This window comes from Eimeria maxima, genomic scaffold (genome assembly GCF_000499605.1).
Source record: "Eimeria maxima Weybridge genomic scaffold, Emw_scaff284, whole genome shotgun sequence".
Lineage (NCBI taxonomy): Eukaryota > Apicomplexa > Conoidasida > Eucoccidiorida > Eimeriidae > Eimeria > Eimeria maxima.
In genome coordinates, this window is record NW_013565690.1 from 20,001 (window position 1) to 37,565 (window position 17,565).

The following is a 17,565-nucleotide window of genomic DNA, read 5'->3' on the forward strand; positions in this document are numbered from 1 at the left end:
GCAGCAACAACAGCAGCAGCAACAGCAGCAGCAACAGCAGCAGCAGCAGCAGCAGCTGCAACGAATTCGATCTGCAGCTGCAAGCAGTTTTAGCAGAAATTAAGGGAGTTGGTTGGGACTATGCAGCTGATGCTGCTTCCTCGCAGCAGCAGCAGCTGCAGCAGCAGCAGCAACTGCAGCAGCAGCAGCTGCAGCACGAGCAACAGCAGCAACAATCGATGCTGCAAATGTTGGGTGGCAGCAGCAACAACAGCAGCAGCAACAGCAGCAGCAATGAAAGAGCAGCAGCTCACCACCCTACATTTGATGTTCTTCCCCCTGTTGCGCCTGTACGTGCTGCAGCGCATGCATCTGCTGCTAATCTGCCAGGCAGCAGCAGCAGCAACAGCAGCAGCATCAACAGCAGCAGCACCAGCATGCAGGGCGGTGTATCACAACGGGGCACCAGTACTGCCGACCAAGGGAAAGGCTGTGCTGCAGCAGCAGCAGCAGCAACGTGGCTAGCTACTGAAGTAAGCAGCAGCAGCAACAGCAGCAGCAGCAACAGCAGCAGCAGCAACACGAGTTCCTGCTGCTGCACCTGCAGCTGCGGCAACAATCCTCCAGTACCGAGGCTCTCCCGCCGTCAACGGCGGCTTCTGCGGCAGCAGCAGCAGCAGGCAGAGGAGCAGCAGCAGCAGGCACAGCAGCAGCTGCAGCAGAAGCAGCAGCAGCAGCACAAGCACCTGAAGCAGCAGCAGCAGCAGCAGCAACAGCAACAGCAGCAACAGCATAGGCAGGAGCAGCAGCAGAAGCAGGTTAGTCAGGGCACCCTAAGGCAGCAGCACCGGGTGCAACGCAGCAGCACGAGTTGGGCTTCTGCTGCTGCTGACTGGAGTCAGCAGCAGCAGCAGCAACAGCATCACCAGCAGCAGCAACAGCAGCAACATCAGCAGCAGCAGCAGTTGTTGCTGCAGCAGCAGCAGCAGCACGTGGGTGTCTCCTATATACCAGGTGTACATACACCGCATGCACCCTGGCTGCTGCAGGGACACACAGGACAGCAGCACATCTTTGTGCATGCAGCAGGAACGCAGTCTATGACGCATCCTGCTGCTGCTGCAGCAACTGCAGCAGCAGCTGCAGCAGCAGCACCCGCTACAGCCCCCACTAAACTCGCTTGAGTTTGACTTCTTTTCCGCTCTGCAGCAGCAGCAGCAGCAGCAGTTGCTGCTGTTGCTGCTGCTGCTGCTGCAGCGACGTTTGTACTAACGGAGTACATCGAATAGTAGCAACGTGTTAAGCAGCAGCATAGACAGCCGTTAGCAGCAGCAGCAGCAGCAGCAGCAGCAGCAGCACGTATACGAGCAGCAGCAGCAGCAGTAGCGTAGTTCCGGTAGTACTCTCGTCAACACTGTAGCAGCAGCAACAGCAGCAGCAGCAGCAACAGCAACAACAGCAACAGCAGCAGCAGTACTAAGCATTAATTGCTGCAGTATATTAAGGAGGTGCATTTCTTTGCACATAAAGAAAAGTTATCTATTCAGGTGTACGTACACCCCACTGTGGTAAAGAGATACAGCAGCAGCAGCAGCAGCAGCAGCAACATATTTGTTGCTCCTGCTGCTGCTGCAGCAACAGTAACTAGCAGCAAGCGAACCACCGTCTCTGGTGCTCCTGCTGCTGCGTGTTGGGCTCTACAGTTCGAAGGGAAGACACGCAGCAGCAGCAGCAGAAGCAGCAGCAGCAGCAGCAGCAGCACCTGCTGTTGCTGCTGCTGCTGTAGGAAGACAAGCGGCTGATGTCTCAGCAGCAGCACCGCATGCAGTCGTTCGTTACAGAGCCGTTGCTGCTACACTTTGCTGCTGCTGTTGTTGTTGCTGCTGTTGCTGCTGCTGCATGCATGCATGCATGCATGCATATATTCCTCAAGCCCCTGTAGGGGGAACGGCGGTCAGTGTAGAGACAATTTTTGTCCTCTTTGTTGGCGGCTGTTGCGCTGCTGCTGCTGCTGCTGGGGCTGCTGCTGCAGCAGCAGCAGGAGTAGCAGGTGTTGCAGCAGTAGCATCAGTTGCCAAGATTCGTTTCCCTGCTGCAGCAGCAAACTGCATCTGCAGAGACTTTAGCTGCTGCTGCTGCTGCTGCGCGAATTCCTCTAATCTCTTAACAATATCAGCAGCAGGAAGCTGCAGCAGCTGCTGCGTTGTTGGTGCATGCGCATCTGTTACTGCAGCAGCAACTGCTGTCTCTGCTGCTGCTGCTGTTGCTGCTGCTGCTGCTGTCTCTCCTGCTGCTGCTGCTCCGTATATATCCACAAAAGACAGCTGATCACGAGAAGCAACTTCTGCCTTTGCTGCTGCTAGCCGCAGCAGCGGCAGCAGCGGGGCAAAGGCAGAAGCTTGCTGCCGCTTCTGCTGCTGCTGTTGCTGCTGCTGTTGCTGCTTCTCCTGCTGTTGTTGTTGTTGTTGCTGCTGCTGCTGCTGTTGCTGCTGCTCCTGCTGGTCCGGCCTTGTGCGAGTGTGCAGCAGGGGGGATACAGGATCCTCCTGCATGTCTGCTCCTGCAACTGCTGCTTCAACAGCAGGAGCAGCAGCAGCAGCAGCAACAGCAAGTCTTGAATCTGCTGCTGCAGTTACCTGCTGCATCTGCTTGATTAGGGCCTCCATAGATCCGCAGCCATAAGGCCATAGGGGCCCCCTTAGGGGAGCAAAGGCGGAGCAGCAAGCAGCAAGGTGCTCCCCTAGCTTCTGCTGCTCCCTGAGGTGTACATACACCACACACACAACAGCAGCAGCAGCAATATTAGCAGCAGCAGCAGCAGTAACAGCAGCAGCAGCAGCAGCAAGAGAGACAGATACACCACGATACTCAAGTATAACACATAACAACCAACAACATCAACAACCAGCAGCAACAGCAGCAGCAGAAGCAAGAGCAGCAGCAGCAGCAGCAGCAAGAGCAGCAGCAGCAGCAACAGCAGCATGCAAGTTACTTACGGGTCTTGGAGGGAGGAGCGAATGCCTTGGGCAGCAGGTCTTGCTGCTACTGCCCTAGATGCTACATTCTGCTGTTGCTGCTGCCGCTGCTGCTGCAGTTGCTGCTGCTGCTGTTGAGGTTGCCGAGGTGCCCCAGGTACCGCGGCAGCACGCTGCTGCTGCTGCGGCTGCTGCTGCTGCTGCTGCGTTCTGACGAGGGGTGCAGCAGGCTGCGGCTGAAGACCTGGCCGCTGTTTCTGCTGCTGCTGCAACTGCTGCAGTGGCGGCGGCGGTGGCTGCTGCTGCTGCTGCTGCTGCTGCTGCTGCGGCAGTCTCGGTGCTGGTCTGCCCGGTTGTTGCTGCTGCTTCACCACTGGGGGCACAGCCGTTTGTGGCCGCTGCTGCTGCTGCTGCTGCTGCTTAATCTGCTGCGGTTGAGCAGGTCGGGGGAGCTGCTGCTGCTGCTGCTGCTGCTGCAGTGGTGCTGCTGCTGCTACGCCAGCAGCAGGTGCAGCAGCAGGGAGGGAAGAGGATGCTGCTGTATTGCGAACTGCTGGTTTCTTGAGTTGCATCTGCTGCTGCTGCAGTTGCTGCTGCTTCTGCTGCAGTTGCTGCTGTGGTTGATGCAGCACCTGCTGCTGCTGCTGCTGTGGATGGAGCCGTGCTGCTGCTGCTGCTGCTGGAGGAGCAGGAGGAGGTGCTGCAGGAGCGGAGTGCGATACAGGGACAGCAGCAACTGTTTTTGTTGCTGTTGCTGCTGCTGCTGCTTTAGGCACATGACCTCTCCTAGCTACAGCTGCTGCTGGAGCTGCTGCTGCTGCTGCTGCAACAGGAGGTGCTGCACGGTTTGCTGCTGCTGCAGGCGGTGCAGGCGTTGGGCGCGCTGCTGCTGCTGGTGCTGCTGCTGCAGGTGCTGGACGGGACGCTACTGCTCCTGGAGCAGCAGCAGCAGCAGCAGCAGCAGCAGGTGGTGCTGGAACAGCAGCAGCAGCAGGTGGTGCAGGAACAGCAGCAGCAGCAGGTGGTGGTGCTGCTGCTGCCTTAGGAGCAGCACGAACAGGAGCAGCAGCCTTAGGTTTAATAGCTTGCTGCTGCACCGGAGGAACAGCTGCTGCTCCTGGCTGCACCGGCAGCTGTCGCTGCTGCTGCTGCTGCTGCTGCTGCTGCACTGGTGGTGGTTGGATGCGCCCTGCAGGAGGTGTAGCCAGCGGGGCTTTAGGCTGCTGCTGCTGCTGCTGCTTTTGCTGCGGTGGCTGCTGCAGTAGCGGCGGTAATTGCTGCTGCCGCCACTGCTGCTGCACAGGAGGCGCCTGCTTCGGCTGCGCCTGCTGCTGCTGCTGCTGGAAGGGGGCTCGCTGCTGTTGCTGCTGCTGCAGCTGCTGCTGTGGCTGCTGCTGCAGAGGCGGCTTTGGCTGCTGCACGTTTCTTGCAGCTGCTGCAGTAGGTGCTGCTGCTACTCCCGCGGCTGCTGCTGCTGCAGGAGGCGGGCTTCGTGGCTGCTGCTGCTGCTGCTGCTGTTGCTGCTGTGGTGGTGGGCTTTGGTGCCGCGCGAGTCTCTGTTGCTGCAGAACCTGCCCTGGTTGCTGCTGTGCCTTTGGTGCAGGCTGCAGCTGCTGCTGTTGCTGCTGCTGCTGCAGCTGCTGCTGTCGTCTTGGAGGAAAGCTTGCTGCTGCTGCTGCTGCTGCTGCTGGAGGTCCTGCTGCATTTGCGGGATCGGACAGCCGTTGGGGTCCGTTCCCCGCTTCCCTAAGTTGTTGCTGCTGCTGTTGCTGCTGCTGCTGCTGTTGCTGCTGCTGCTGCTGCTCCTTCTCCCTCTTTCTTCGCATTAATTCCTCAAAAGACATGGGGGCATCAAAGTCTCTGCTGCCTGATGCAGCAAAAGATTGAGACACTGGTGCTGCTGCTGCTGCTGCTGCTGCATAACTAGGGGAAGCAGCAGTAACAGCAGCAGAAGAAGCAACAGGAACTGCTGCAGCACCTGCAGCAGCAGCAGTAATAGAATCAAAGACAGGAGACGATGAACGTCCTGCTGGTGTTGACGCCATTCGTGGTGCAGCAGTTCGTTGCTGCTGCTGCTGCTGCTGCAGCGGGGGAGGTGGCGGCTGCTGCAGCGCGTGCTGCAGCTGCTGCAGCAGCCTCCCTTGTGCAGTACTAGGGAGCTTCTTAGGTTGGTTGCTGCGGTGCTGCTGCTGCTGCTGCTGTGGCATCTGCATTTGCTGCTGTGGCATTTGTACTTGCTGCTGCTGCAGTTGCTGCTGCTGTTGCGGCAGCAGTTGCTGCTGCAGCTGTCGCCTCTGCAGCGGCGGAGGCTTTAACCTTCCGTCCCTCGCCAACCCCCCAGCAGCAGCAGCAGCACCAGGAGGAGGGGAGGAGATGGTGACAGCAGCAGCAGCAGACGCAGACACAGGGGCACTTGGGGAGATAAATAACCCCTCAGCAGCAGCAGCAGCAGCAGCAGCATCAGCAGCAGGACCTCCCTTCTTCATACGAGCCTTTAGGGCCTGCAGCCTTAGGCTCCACTCCCCTGATGCAGCACGACCAGGAGCAGCAGAATCCTCCATTTTGCTGCTGCTGCTGCTGCTGCTGCTGCTGCTGTTGCTGCTGCTGTTGCTGTTGCTGCTGCTGTTGTTGTTGTGGCCGCTTCTTGTTATCCTGGAGATGGATGATGCTGCTGTTGCTGCTGCTGCTTCTCCTAGCGGTGGAGGTACGTACTGTTGCTGCTGCTGCTGTTGCGGTTGGGGCCGCTGCTGCTGTTCCTGGCAATGGCTGATGCTGCTGTTCTTCTGTTGCTACTGCTGCTGGATCTGCTGCTGCTACTGCTGCAGGAAATAATGCAGTGGATGGTGCAGAGAAAACAGTTTGGTTACCAAGCTGCTGCTGCTGCAGCACTGCTGCAGCAGCAGCACTGCTGCAGCACTTGCTGCTAATGAACTGCTGCTGCTGCTGCAGCTCGAAGAGAAGAAGACACAGTTGGTACAGCCACAAAAAAAACACAGACAGCTTATTTGCTGCTGCTGCTGCTGCTGTTTCCTTCTGCTGTTTCTTAAGCCCGCTGCTGCTGCGGCTGCAGCCGCAGCCCAGCACAGCCCCAACTGAGGGCCCCCCTAGCAGCAGCAGCAGCAGCAACAGCAGCAGCAGCAGCAGCAGCAGCAACATTGTCCTAATATATTTGTCGATATAAATTCTGCAGTATTAAACATTTTATTTCTTCTTGTCTTCTTTTTTACTTCCATCGTATATCTTGTTGCTGCGTACACAGCTGCTGCAGGAGTAGGATAAAGTGCATACAAGCTACAGAGTCTGTAGCAGCAGCAACAGCAGCAGCAACAGCAGCAGCAGCAGGAGCAGCAGCAGATCGTATCTATGGAGGCGTACAGCCGTGTATCGGGTGGTAGTTTACGCCTTAAAGGGAGTAAAGGAGATTTAAAGGAAATAAAAAGAAGAGAAAAAAAAAAAAGAAAAAAAGAAGCCTTATTAAATAATCCTATAGGAGGTGCAGCAGCAGCAGCAGCAGCAGCAGCAGCAGCAGCAGGAGGAGGAGGAGGAACCGGATCCCCAGGAGATGACCATTTAAAAGAATCAGGATTATGTGCTGAATCTGAATCTGCAGCAGCAGCAGCAGCAGCAGCAGCAGCAGCAGAGATAATAGAAGGAACAGGAAGAATAGTATCATCAGGAGATACAATTCAAGGATTTAATACAAAATTTAGGGAAGAAATAGAAAAAGGAGACACTTTATTATTATTTAATCCCTTAACATTAATTAATGAGCAAGTTATGATTGTATCTGTGGATACAGACAGGACGCTGCATATACACCCCAATTTATCTCAGGATTTTTTATCTACAACTAAATTCTCTATAAAAAAAACAGCAGCTATATATAGAAAAAAGGCAGAAGCAGCAGCAGCAGCAGCAGCAGCAGCTGCAGCAGAAGGTACTAAAACTAAAAATGCAAAAAAAACAAAAGAAAATGATGATAATATAGATCCAGCAGCAGCAGCAGCAGCAGCAGCAGCAGCAGCACAATTAAAATATATGAAGAAAGCAGGTAGATATGTATCTATAAGAGAGAAGAAAGGTATGTGGGGATATAAAATTAAACAAATTAAATTAAATAATGAATTAACTGCTGAGGATAAATTAGATCTAAGATGTAAACAAGGAAGGGATAAATTCTGTTGGTAGCTCCTGCTGCTCCTGCTGCTGCTGCTGCTCCTGCTGCGGCGGCGGCGGCGGCAGCAGCAGCAGCATGTGTTTATATGGTGGGGTTGTAAAATTAAACAAATTAAATTAAATAATGAATTAACTGCTGAGGATAAATTAGATCTAAGATGTAAACAAGGAAGGGATAAATTCTGCTGGTAGCAGCAGCAGCAGCAGCAGCAGCAGCAGCAGCAGCAAATGCAGCAGCAGTAGTGTGTGTTTATATGGTGGGGTTGTAAAATTAAACAAATTAAATTAAATGATGAATTAACAACAGAAGATAAATTAGATCTAAGGTGTAGGCAAGGGAGAGATAAATTCTGCTTGTAGGTGCAGCAGCAGCAGCAGCAGCAGCAGCAGCAGCAGTTGCAACTGCTGCTGCTGCTGCTGCTGCTGCTGCAGCAATTGCTGCTGCTGATGGCATTTATTTTGATGTTAATTGTGTTGCTTGTTCTGGTTGGTGAGGAGTTATAGGTGACTGCTGCTGCTGCTGCAGCAGCAACAGCAACAACAGTAGTAGCAGCAGTAGCAGCAATAGCAGCAACAGCAGCAGCAGCAGCAGCAACAATGTTGCTGCAGCGCTGCTGATGCCTTGTCTTTTGTACTTTTTTTTTGCTGCCCAACCTTTGCAGCAGCAGCAACACACCTCTTAATCTCTATTTGTGTTTTGCTGCTGTCGATGCTGCAGCAGCACAAGCAGCAGCAGCACAAGCAGCAGCAACAACTCCTGCTGCTGCTGCTGCTGCTGCTGCTGCTGCTGCAGTTATAGGTGGTGTCTGTGCTGCATAAGGTAGACGTTTGTCTTTGGGCAAAACTTTATAATAATAATTTTCTTAGAGTTAATGCAGCAGCAACAGCAGCAGCAGCAGCAAGGCTTATTTGCTGCTGGTGCAGTAGTAGCAGCAGCAGCAGCTGCTGTTGCTGCAGTTAGTGACGTAGAGAGGTAGAGGAGAGAGCAGAGTAGACAGGAGAGCAGCAAATTGATAAAAAAAGCAAATAGACATAAAAATAAATAAGAAAAAGAAAAAAAAAAAAAGAATAAATAAATAATAATAGACAAATAAAGAAAATAATAAAATGTTTTATTTTATTAATAAAATAAATAAAATAAATTATTTATTAATTAAAATAAAAAAAGAAATGTTTATTAGAAGGAAAAAAGGAGGAAAAAAAAAAGAGAATAAAGGAGGAGGTGCCTATACACCTGAGATGGTGGTGTACACCTTTACTATAATAAATAAAATAAATAAATAAAATAAATAAATATAAATAAATAAATATAAATAAATAAATATAAATAAATAAAAAGAATATATTATATATATTTATTTATATTTGTATTTATATAAATGGCCTGTTGAGGTGTATATATACCTCTAAACCCTAAACCCTAAAAAAGGGTTTAGACAAAACCCTTATTTAGGGTTTTATAATAATAAATTATTCTTTTTTTTTTTTATAATTAAAAGCCTAAAAAGAACCTTTTATTCAATTAAGAAGGCACCTCCTTCTGCTGCTGTTGCTGTTGTTGTTGCTGCTGCTGCTGCTGCATGCTTTAATCAGCAGCAGCAGCGGCTTCTTGCTGCGCTGCTGCGCTGCGGTGTATAGGCAGCATTAGATGATAAAAAGACAATAAAAGATAATTTTCTGTATTTCTTCTATTAAATATAAAATAAAGATATTCATTTTCTTCTTAATTAGCAGCAGTTCTTTTTTTTTTTTCTTTCCCTCCTGCTGCTGCTGCTGCTGCTGCTGCTGCTGCTGTCGTATAAGGATTAGCTGTATATACACCGCAGCAGCAGCTCGTCGTCACCCTAAGAATCTCTTCTTTTAATCTTCTTATACTCTGTTGCAGTTGCTGCAGCAGCAGACAACAGCAAATTACTGGCAGCAGCAACAGCAGCAAGTGCAGCAGCAACAGCAGCAGCAACAACAATACCAGCAACAGCAGCAACAGCAGCAGCAGCAGCAGCAGCAGCGAGGAGGAGCTCTTTTTGTTCATCGTGTGTCTCTCTCCTCCCTTGTCTGCTCCTACACTGGTTGGTTGGTGGCAGTTAAGGTGTACACACAGCTCGCCACCACCAGCAGCAGCAACAGCAGCAACAGCAGCAGCAACAGCAGCAACAGCAACAGGAGCAGCAACAGCAGCAAGACCATCAGCAGCAACAGCAGCAGGAGGTGCATATTATTTGTATAGACCTTAATAATACCTCATTGTATAGCGAATTTTTTATTCCCTCCCTCTTTATCTGCTGCACTTGCTGCTGCTGGACTTGCTGCTGCTTTATTTGCTGCTGCTGCACTTGTTGCTGCTGCATGCATGCATGCATTAAGATGGAGGTAAATAATAAATTAGTATTATATATAATATCTAATGATGGAGACAGTCTCCTTTCTCCTAATTGTTTCTTATTAAGGGGACAAAAAAAAGGAGTAAACCCTACACTAAAGGATATTATACAACAATTCCCTATACCAGGAAAATACCATTTCAGGTAAACCCTAAACCCTAAACCCTAAACCCTAAACCCTAAACCCTAAACCCTAAACCCTAGAAAAAAATAATAAACCCTAAACCCTAGAAAAAAATAATTAACCATAAACCCTAATATATACTAAACACTAAACACTAAGACATTAAAAAATATTATACAACAATTCCCTATACCAGGTAAACCCTAAACCCTAATAAACCCTAAACCCTAGAAAACCCTAAACCCTAATAAACCCTAAACCCTAAATTATAAAAGATAAAAAATATTAAGGAGTTAAAATGTCTCCTTTTTATTTATGTGTCTCCTTTTTTTCTCCTTTTTGTCTCCTTTTTTTTTTCTTAATAGATTACGTGCAGGTATAGATGAATTGGGGATCGTCTCCCTTGGGGATCGATCCCCACGGGATCGATCCCCACAGTATGTATGGTTAGATATATTAGATGAGCAGCAGCAACTTAATGTCAATAAAGGACCTTTATTTATTAAGGTAAGCTGCTGCTGCTGCTGTTGTTGTTGCTGCTGCTGTTGTTGTTGTTGTTGTTGCTGCTGCTGCTGGCGGTGGTGCTGCTGGTGCTGGTTGTGCTGCTGTTCATGCTCTCCTGCTGCTGCTGCTGCTGCTGCTGCTGCGCTTGCCTCCTTTTGTTGCTATTGTGTCTCCATACAAAATGTAACGGTGCATGCATCTGCTGCTGCAGGCTGTGCGTCTCTCATGGACTGGCGAGGGAGCAGCAGCATCATCGGTACCTTCTGCTGCACCCGTTGCTGCTGATGCTGCTGCTGCACCTACCCACTTCCCTCCAACAGCAGCAGCAACAAGTACCAGCAGCAGCAGCAACGGCAAAATGGACTACTGGGCACAGCCACCGCAGCAGCAGCAGCAGCAGCAGCAGCAGCAAGTGGCCTCCTCAGGTGTACAGGCAGCTACGCCTTCTCATCCAGATATGCTCTTCTTTGATGACCCACCAAACTCTGGTATGCCAATTAGGTCGTGCTGCTGCTGCTGCTGCTGCTGCTGCTGCTCGTGCTGCTGTTGTTGCTGCTCTATCTGCTGCTGCTGCTCTTGCTGCTGCAGCTACTACTAATAAGCAGCTGCGTTGCTGCTGTCTTGTGTTGCTGCAGCACCGCCTGTTACTAAGAGGCAGCACGAAGGGATCGATCTTATGCTATGAAGCAGCAGCAGCAGCAGCAGCAGCTAAACCCTAAACCCTTGCTGCTGCTGCTGCTAAACCCTAAACCCGCTGCTCTGGGGTGTACACTCCCTCCCCTGTTGCGGCGTTTTCTCCCTGCATGCAGCAGCAATGCGAGCAGCAACGTAGCTGCAACAGCTGCTGCACTGTTGCTGCTGCAGCTGTTGCAGCTGCTGCAGTTGCTGCAGCAGCAGCTGCTGCTACATATATAGATTGTTTTTTTTGGCTGTATCCTGCCGCTGCTAGGGTTGCTGCTGCTGCTAATTAAGGGATTGAGGTGTACGTACACCGCAGATTTATTTCTCTTCTTTACTGTCAAGAAAAAATATTCATAAAGAAAAACGTCATTATTTATTTAGCTGTACCCTGTACCCTATACCCCCTATTAAGGGTTATTTATTGGGGGGCCCCTCTTTGTTGTTAGGGGCCCACCTCTTTGTTGTTAGGGGCCCCCTTGTCTGTTGTTAGGGGCCGCCTCCTTGTTGTTGGGGGCCCCCTGGGAACTGTCAGGGGGCCCCCCTCAGGATTGTTGAGGGGTCTAATTGGGAATGTAAGGGGCCCCCTGTATACTGATGGGGGGCCCCCTGGGTACTGTGTGTGGGCCCCTCTTGGTACTGTTAGGGTTCCCGTGGGGACAGTTGGGGGGCCCCTGGGGTCAATTGGGGGGCCCCTGAGGGGGCCCCCTGGCGTCCCCAGGGTGCCTGTGGTTCGTCAAGAAGTAATAGAGGGTTTATACGGGGGCCCCAATGGTCATATAGGGGCCCCTGGGGGCCCCTCCAGTACATTTTATGTTTTTTTAATTGTGGTATAAAGGGCTGTATATACACCAGGAGGAGGGGAGCGCAGCAGCAACTAGCAACAACAGCAGCAGCAACAACAACAAAGTTTGCTGCACAAAATACCCTAAATGCGTCACTCTTAGCAAAAAATAATAAACAAATACCTGCACAAAAGAAAAAAAGAAAAAAAGTAATGCATGCATGCATGCATGTATATATGTATGCATGCATGCATGTATGTACAAGAACAAGGAAGAGGAATTCTGTTACATACACACATGCTGCTGTTGTTGCTGCTGCTGCTGCTGCTGCTGCTGCTGCTGCTGCTGCTGCTTGGGCTTACCTAATAGAGTAGAGATAGCGGACATAATAATAGGGGCCCCTGCCTCCCTTAATGCAAGAAAGGACAAGAGGGGCCCCTTATGTCTTTGTCTATGTATATCTGCTAATAATACCTCTATTGTTGTTGCGGTGGGGTTGCTCAGTAACACACAACTCTCCTTATCCTTACCACAACTTATACATACTTCCTCCTCTCTACCTAGCAGCAATCCATGCTGCTGCTGCTGCTGCTGCTGCTGCTGCTGTTGGTGGTGGTGGTGGAGCCAAGAAGAGGCCGCCAAGACGGACTGTAACGGTACACCCTGCTGCTGCTGCTGCTGCTGCTGCTGCTGCATGCGCGGCGACGGCTGCTGGTGCACACGGAAGTCTCCGGCTGGTGGGAAGTCTGCTGCTGCACTGCTAAGTGGCGGAGTACTCTGCTGCTGCTGCAGTTGCTGCTGCTGCTGCTGCTGTTGCTGCTGCTGGTGGTACTGGTGCTGCTGCACCAATGAGGACAGCAAGGAGAGGGAAGGAAGAGGAGCAGCAGCAAACAGAGGCTCTGTCTTGCGGTGTATGTACACCACAAGTGTTGTATATTCAACTGTTAATGCACTACTAGCAAATAATGCCTAATAACAAAGAAAAGGAGACAAAAAGGAGACAAAAGGGGACATAAGGAGACAAAAGGAGACAAAAGGAGACAAAAGGAGACAGGAGGAGGCAAAAGGAGACACAAGGACACACAGGGAGACAGGATAATATATCTATAATAATATTTAGGTGTATAGGCACCTTCTATAATAGCAACAATAAGACACTCAGTGCATGCACTGCAACAATAGATAGATGGTTAGCTAGCTAGCTAGCTAGCTAGCTACCTAGCTACCTAGCTAGCTAACCATCTATCTATTTAGTTAGTTAGCTAGCTATCTATCTGGCTAACTAGCTAGCTAAGCTAGGTAGCTAGCTAGCTAGTTAGGTAGCTAGCCAGCTAACTAGCTACGTAGCTAGCTAGCTAGGCAGCTAGCTAGCTAAGCTAGGTAGATAGCTAGGTAGCTAGGTAGCTAGCTAGTTAGCTAGCTAGTTGGTAAATAGTGTAGCTAGCTAGCTAGCTAGCTAGCTAGCTGGTTAGCTAGCTAGTGAGTAGGTAGTGTATTACTGACGATAAGAGTAACAACATCAAAGGGGACAGCAAAGAGACCCAATAGACCAGCAACAAAGAGACCCTGCAGCAGCAGCAGCAGCGCAACAACTGCAGCAGCAAGAGGAGAAAGAATTAAACAAAGAAATATAAATATGCATAAAGATATTAATAATAAATGACCAGATAATGCAGGTAATATCCAACTGTCTCTGCAGCAACACATATATACACACAAACCCTAAACCCTAAACCCTAAACCCTAAACCCTAAACCCTAAACCCTAAAACCCTAAACCCTAAACCCTATAAAATATACAAAACATAAATAAGAAACAGATACACCAACATCATCCTCTTCTGCTGCTGCTGCTGCTGTTTAGAGGGTCAATATGGAGGAAGAGAGTTATACGAGTAGCCAATATTCGTCTGCCATCACTAGAGAACTAAAAAAGGGGACAAAAAAAAAGGAGACAAAAAAAAAGACAAAAAAGGAGACAAAAAAGGAGACAATATGAGCATTAAGGGGACAACAAAGGAGACGAGCAGGAGACAAAAAGGAGACAATAAAGGAGACAATAAATTATTATTAATAATAATAACTAATAATTATTATTAATAAATAAATACCTTAATAAGAGAAACATTATAAACAGTAGACATTTATTATTAATATTTTATTTATTTATTTATTTATTTATTTATTCATTTATTTATTTATTTATTTATTTATTTATTTATTTATTTATTTATTTATTTATTTATTTATTTAGTACCTTAATAAAGGAACCATCATAGATAGTAGGAGTAACATTTTGTATCCATGGGGCTTTTTGTTGCGCTTGTGTCTCTGTGTCTCCTGCATGCAATTTGCTGCTGCAGCAAAGTGTATTATGCCCGTTGCTGCACCATCGCCGCAGCTGCAGCGCGAAGGCAGCAAAAGATTGCCAAGGAAATATATACGAATTTATTGATGGACATACAGCAGAAGGAGGGACAAGAACATCATCCGCTGCAGCACAACAGCAGCAGCAGCAGCAGCAACAGCAGCAGCAGCAACAGCAGCAGCAGCAACAGCAGCAGCAACAGCAACAGCAGATGAGGCAGCAGCAACAGGAAACAGATGGGAAACAGCAGGGAGGCGGCAGCGGGAGAAGCAGCCGCAGCAACAGTAAAAGGAGACAAAAAGGAGACAAAAAGGAGACAAAAAAGGAGACAAAAAAGGAGACAAAAAAAAAGGCAAAAAAGGAGACAAAAAAGGAGACAAAAAAGGAGACAGTTGTCTCTTCTTACATGACGCTGTGCCGTTTGTGTGTAACTCTATATCTGATACCCAAGACAGCACGGGACCCTGCAAGCAGCAGCAGCAGCAGCAGCAGCAGCAGCAGTAGCAGCACTAGCAGCAGTAGCAGCAGCAGCATGAAACAATAGCCGTTGGCTGCAGCTGCACAACCAGAAGTAGCAGCAGCAACAACAAGAGCAGCAGCAGCGACGGCAGCATTAGCAGCAGGAGTTGCATCCACGTGCTGCAGCAGCTGCTGCTGCTGCTGGTGCTGCTGCTACTGCCACTGCTACTGCTGCTACTGCTGCTGTGCTGCTGTTGCTGCAGCAGCAGCAGCAGCAGCAGCATTGCTTACAGTTGCTTCAGGTAGTTGCATGATATCATTAACAAGTTGATTAATTTTATTTCTTGTTTCTTCCTCATGGAGGTGTACAGACACCGTAGGCTCTATAACAAGGTGCAGCGGGAGTGCTGCTGCTCCCCCCCATTGCTGCTGCTGCTGCAGTCCCCCTAAGAAACCCCGCAGCAGCGAGGCAGCAGGGAGGTACCGCAGCAAATTAAACTCAGGCTGCAGCAGCTGCAGACCTGTGTATGTCTTTATAGAGAATAAACATAACATTATTACCAATAACACTCTGCAGCAGCAGCAGCAACAGCAGCAGCAACAGCAGCAGCAATGGTAGTAGTAGCAGCAGCAGCAGCAGCACAAGGAACGCCCATAAGCGGTGCCGTCAATAGAGGGACAGCAAATGGGGATAAGGTGCAGCTGCACAACTGCCTCTAGCAGCACCAGCTGTAGCAGCACCAGTACCTGCAGCAACAACAACAGCAGCAGCAGCAGAAGCAGCAGCAGCAGGGTACCTGTAAGTTTTATGACAAAGAAGTCTCCCCCAAGGAGACACACGCATCTCTGCAAGAGAACGACGGAGCTGCTGAGACACCCGAGCAGCTGTACACCGCAGCGCGCATAGTTGTCTCTGTCTCCTTGCTGCTGCTCATCGTTAATCTGCTGCTGTTGTCTCCTATATAAACACTTGCGCTGCCACCGCATGGCGATAGCTGATTGTCCTGCTGCTGCGGCTGCTGCTGCTGCTGCTGCTGCTGCAGTTCTTGGTCTTTGTTATGAACACCGTTAGGGAGGGAACCAAGCCCATTTAGCAGCTGAGGTTGCTGCTCGTGCTGCTGCTGCTGCTGCTGCTGTTGCTGTTGGTGTCCCTCTGATCCTCTGCTGCCGCTGTTGCTGCTGCTACTGCTGCTGCTGCTGCTGCTGCTAAGGGGGTGGCTGTCTTCTGCGGCGAACGAAGAAGTCGGCTGCTCCCTGCTGGCAGTCTTTGAAGGAGAAGCAGCATTAGATCGTGCTGCAGCAGCAGCAGCAGCAGCAGCAGCAGCAGCAGCAGCGTTGCCCCGAACAGAATCTTCGAGTTCGTCGTAGAGCTGCAGGCGGTGCTCCTGACTCTGCTCCTGCTGCTCCTGCTGCTGCTGCTGCTGCTGCTTCTGCTGCAGCTGCTGCTCCGTGTCAGTTCTTCCTGCCCTCGAGTCCTCGGAGTCAGTAGTCGTAGACACAGCAGGAGCAACAGCAGCAGCAGGTGCAGCAGCAGCTGCTGCTGCAGGAGGAGCAGCACGAAGAGAAGGTCTGCTGCTGCGCTGCATCGGTGAGTCGGAGACAGGTAGAGGCAGCAAATGGGGACAATAAAGGATAAGGAGTAAGGGACAGAAAAAGGAGACAAAAAAGAAAAGAAGAGAAAGGAGACAGCAAGCAGCAGCAAAACAATAAGAGGAGACAGCAGGGAGATCAAATGTCCCCATAACAACAAGGCAGCAAACTCCTGCTGCAGTTGTTATGCTGCTGCTGCATATACACTCTATAAGTGTCTCCTCTAGCTGCTGCTGCTGCCTATCTGCCTCATCTACTAGACCCCATGTCCTTCTTCCCTCCCATTGTGTATCATTTGTGCTGCTGCTGCTGCTGCTGGTCTTGCTGCTGTCGCTGCTGTCGCTGCTGCTGCTGCGTCTACTACTGCCACAGTACAATAAATACTCAGCATCGTCTATACCTACTCTGCTGCTGCTGCTGCTGAATACGCTGCGTTGCTGCAGAGATTGACGCAGCAGCAATCGGCCTGTTCGCTGCAGTCGCCTCTTCTGCTGCTGCTGCTGTTGCTGCTGCTGCTGCCGCAGCTGCTTCTGCATAGCAGACACGCGCCCCATTCCTGCCCCCACGCAGCGCAGCGTGTGTGCTGCCTGGTGTACAGACAGCCCCAGCAGCAAGTGCAGCACGAGCAGCAGCAGCGGCGTCACGGGGACCCGCAGCACCAGGTGACACAGCACCAGACCCCCAGCAGCAGCAAAAGCAGCAAGACACACAACTGCCCCCAGCAGCAGCGCCTTCTTGCGCAGAGGGAAGGAAGGTAAATCAGGTGCCGTGAGGTGTAGAGACACCGCAAAGTGCAGCAGCAGCAGCGGCACCGTCAGCAGCAGCAGATGCACCTCCCCATTAACAAGAGACAGGGCCTCATCTGCTTCAAGGGACTCATTATGCACCCATACATCCCAGTCACCAGCAGCAGCACTTGGAGCTGCTGCTGCTGCTGCTGCTGCTGCTCCAGTAGCAGCAGCAGCAGGTGCTGCAGCAGGTGCAGCAGGAGGAGCAGCAACTGGCTGCCTGTGCAACACCTGATGGCCTGAGGGTTTCTCATCTTGTGCAGCTGCATGCTGCTGCTGGTGCATCAGTGTCTCTTGCTGCTGTTCATGCTGCAGCATCCGCAACTGCTGCTGCTGCTGCTGCTGCTGCTGCGGCTGGTCTCTCCGACGTCTGTGTCGCTGCTGCTGCTGCTGTTTATAGTTACGAATAAAGGAGACAACCTGTCTCTCCCATCCCCTCCTTACCTGAGGAGACTGTCTCCTTGTATCTACCTCATAGGTAAACAGCAGAGCGTCTGCCTTCCTTATACGGAAGTCCATCACAGAGGTAGCCCCTTCGCTGCTGCTGCTGCTGCTGCTGCTGCTGCTGTTGCTGCTGCTGCTGGTGAGGGCAGCAACAGAGGAGGCAGGAGGTGAGAAACGAAGAGACAAAGGAGAATAAAAAGATGTAGGAAGATAAGCAGCAGCAAGATGCAACAAAGTAACACCCCCTGTACTAACACCTAAGGAGACACATACAAGGGAGACACACAAAAGGAGACAATATATATATATATATAT

At 50.5% G+C, this 17,565-nt stretch overlaps 5 protein-coding genes across 5 annotated transcripts in view; 2 read left to right on the plus strand and 3 right to left on the minus strand.

The window, feature by feature from the left end:
• EMWEY_00026280 (zinc finger (C3HC4 type RING finger) protein, putative) overlaps positions 1-1,163 on the plus strand; it is a gene marked incomplete at both ends in the record, with an annotated part of 5,775 nt that extends 4,612 nt beyond the window's left edge. The window contains one exon of the mRNA XM_013481158.1: positions 1-1,163. This exon is cut by the window's left edge and continues 1,045 nt beyond it. Within this exon, the coding sequence (XP_013336612.1) occupies positions 1-1,163 (1,163 nt within the window).
• Positions 1,164-1,907: 744 nt separating this feature from the next.
• Positions 1,908-5,515, minus strand: EMWEY_00026290 (hypothetical protein, conserved; the record flags this gene model as incomplete). Its single annotated transcript, XM_013481159.1, has 2 exons — positions 1,908-2,736; positions 2,976-5,515. 2 exons carry the CDS (start codon positions 5,513-5,515, stop codon positions 1,908-1,910), a joined length of 3,369 nt encoding a protein of 1,122 aa, XP_013336613.1.
• A 6,372-nt stretch (positions 5,516-11,887) lies between these two features.
• EMWEY_00026300 (hypothetical protein, conserved) lies at positions 11,888-12,844 on the minus strand (the record flags this gene model as incomplete). The annotated part of the gene is made up of 2 exons (XM_013481160.1): positions 11,888-12,571; positions 12,842-12,844. 2 exons carry the CDS (start codon positions 12,842-12,844, stop codon positions 11,888-11,890), a joined length of 687 nt encoding a protein of 228 aa, XP_013336614.1.
• Positions 12,845-13,272: 428 nt separating this feature from the next.
• Positions 13,273-14,513, plus strand: EMWEY_00026310 (hypothetical protein; the record flags this gene model as incomplete). The annotated part of the gene is made up of 2 exons (XM_013481161.1): positions 13,273-13,278; positions 13,965-14,513. The coding sequence occupies 2 exons, from the start codon at positions 13,273-13,275 to the stop codon at positions 14,511-14,513; spliced, it is 555 nt and encodes a 184-aa protein (XP_013336615.1).
• Positions 14,514-15,234: 721 nt separating this feature from the next.
• On the minus strand, positions 15,235-17,325 carry EMWEY_00026320 (hypothetical protein, conserved; the record flags this gene model as incomplete). Its single annotated transcript, XM_013481162.1, has 1 exon — positions 15,235-17,325. The coding sequence occupies one exon, from the start codon at positions 17,323-17,325 to the stop codon at positions 15,235-15,237; it is 2,091 nt and encodes a 696-aa protein (XP_013336616.1).
• Between the last annotated feature and the right edge of the window lie 240 nt (positions 17,326-17,565).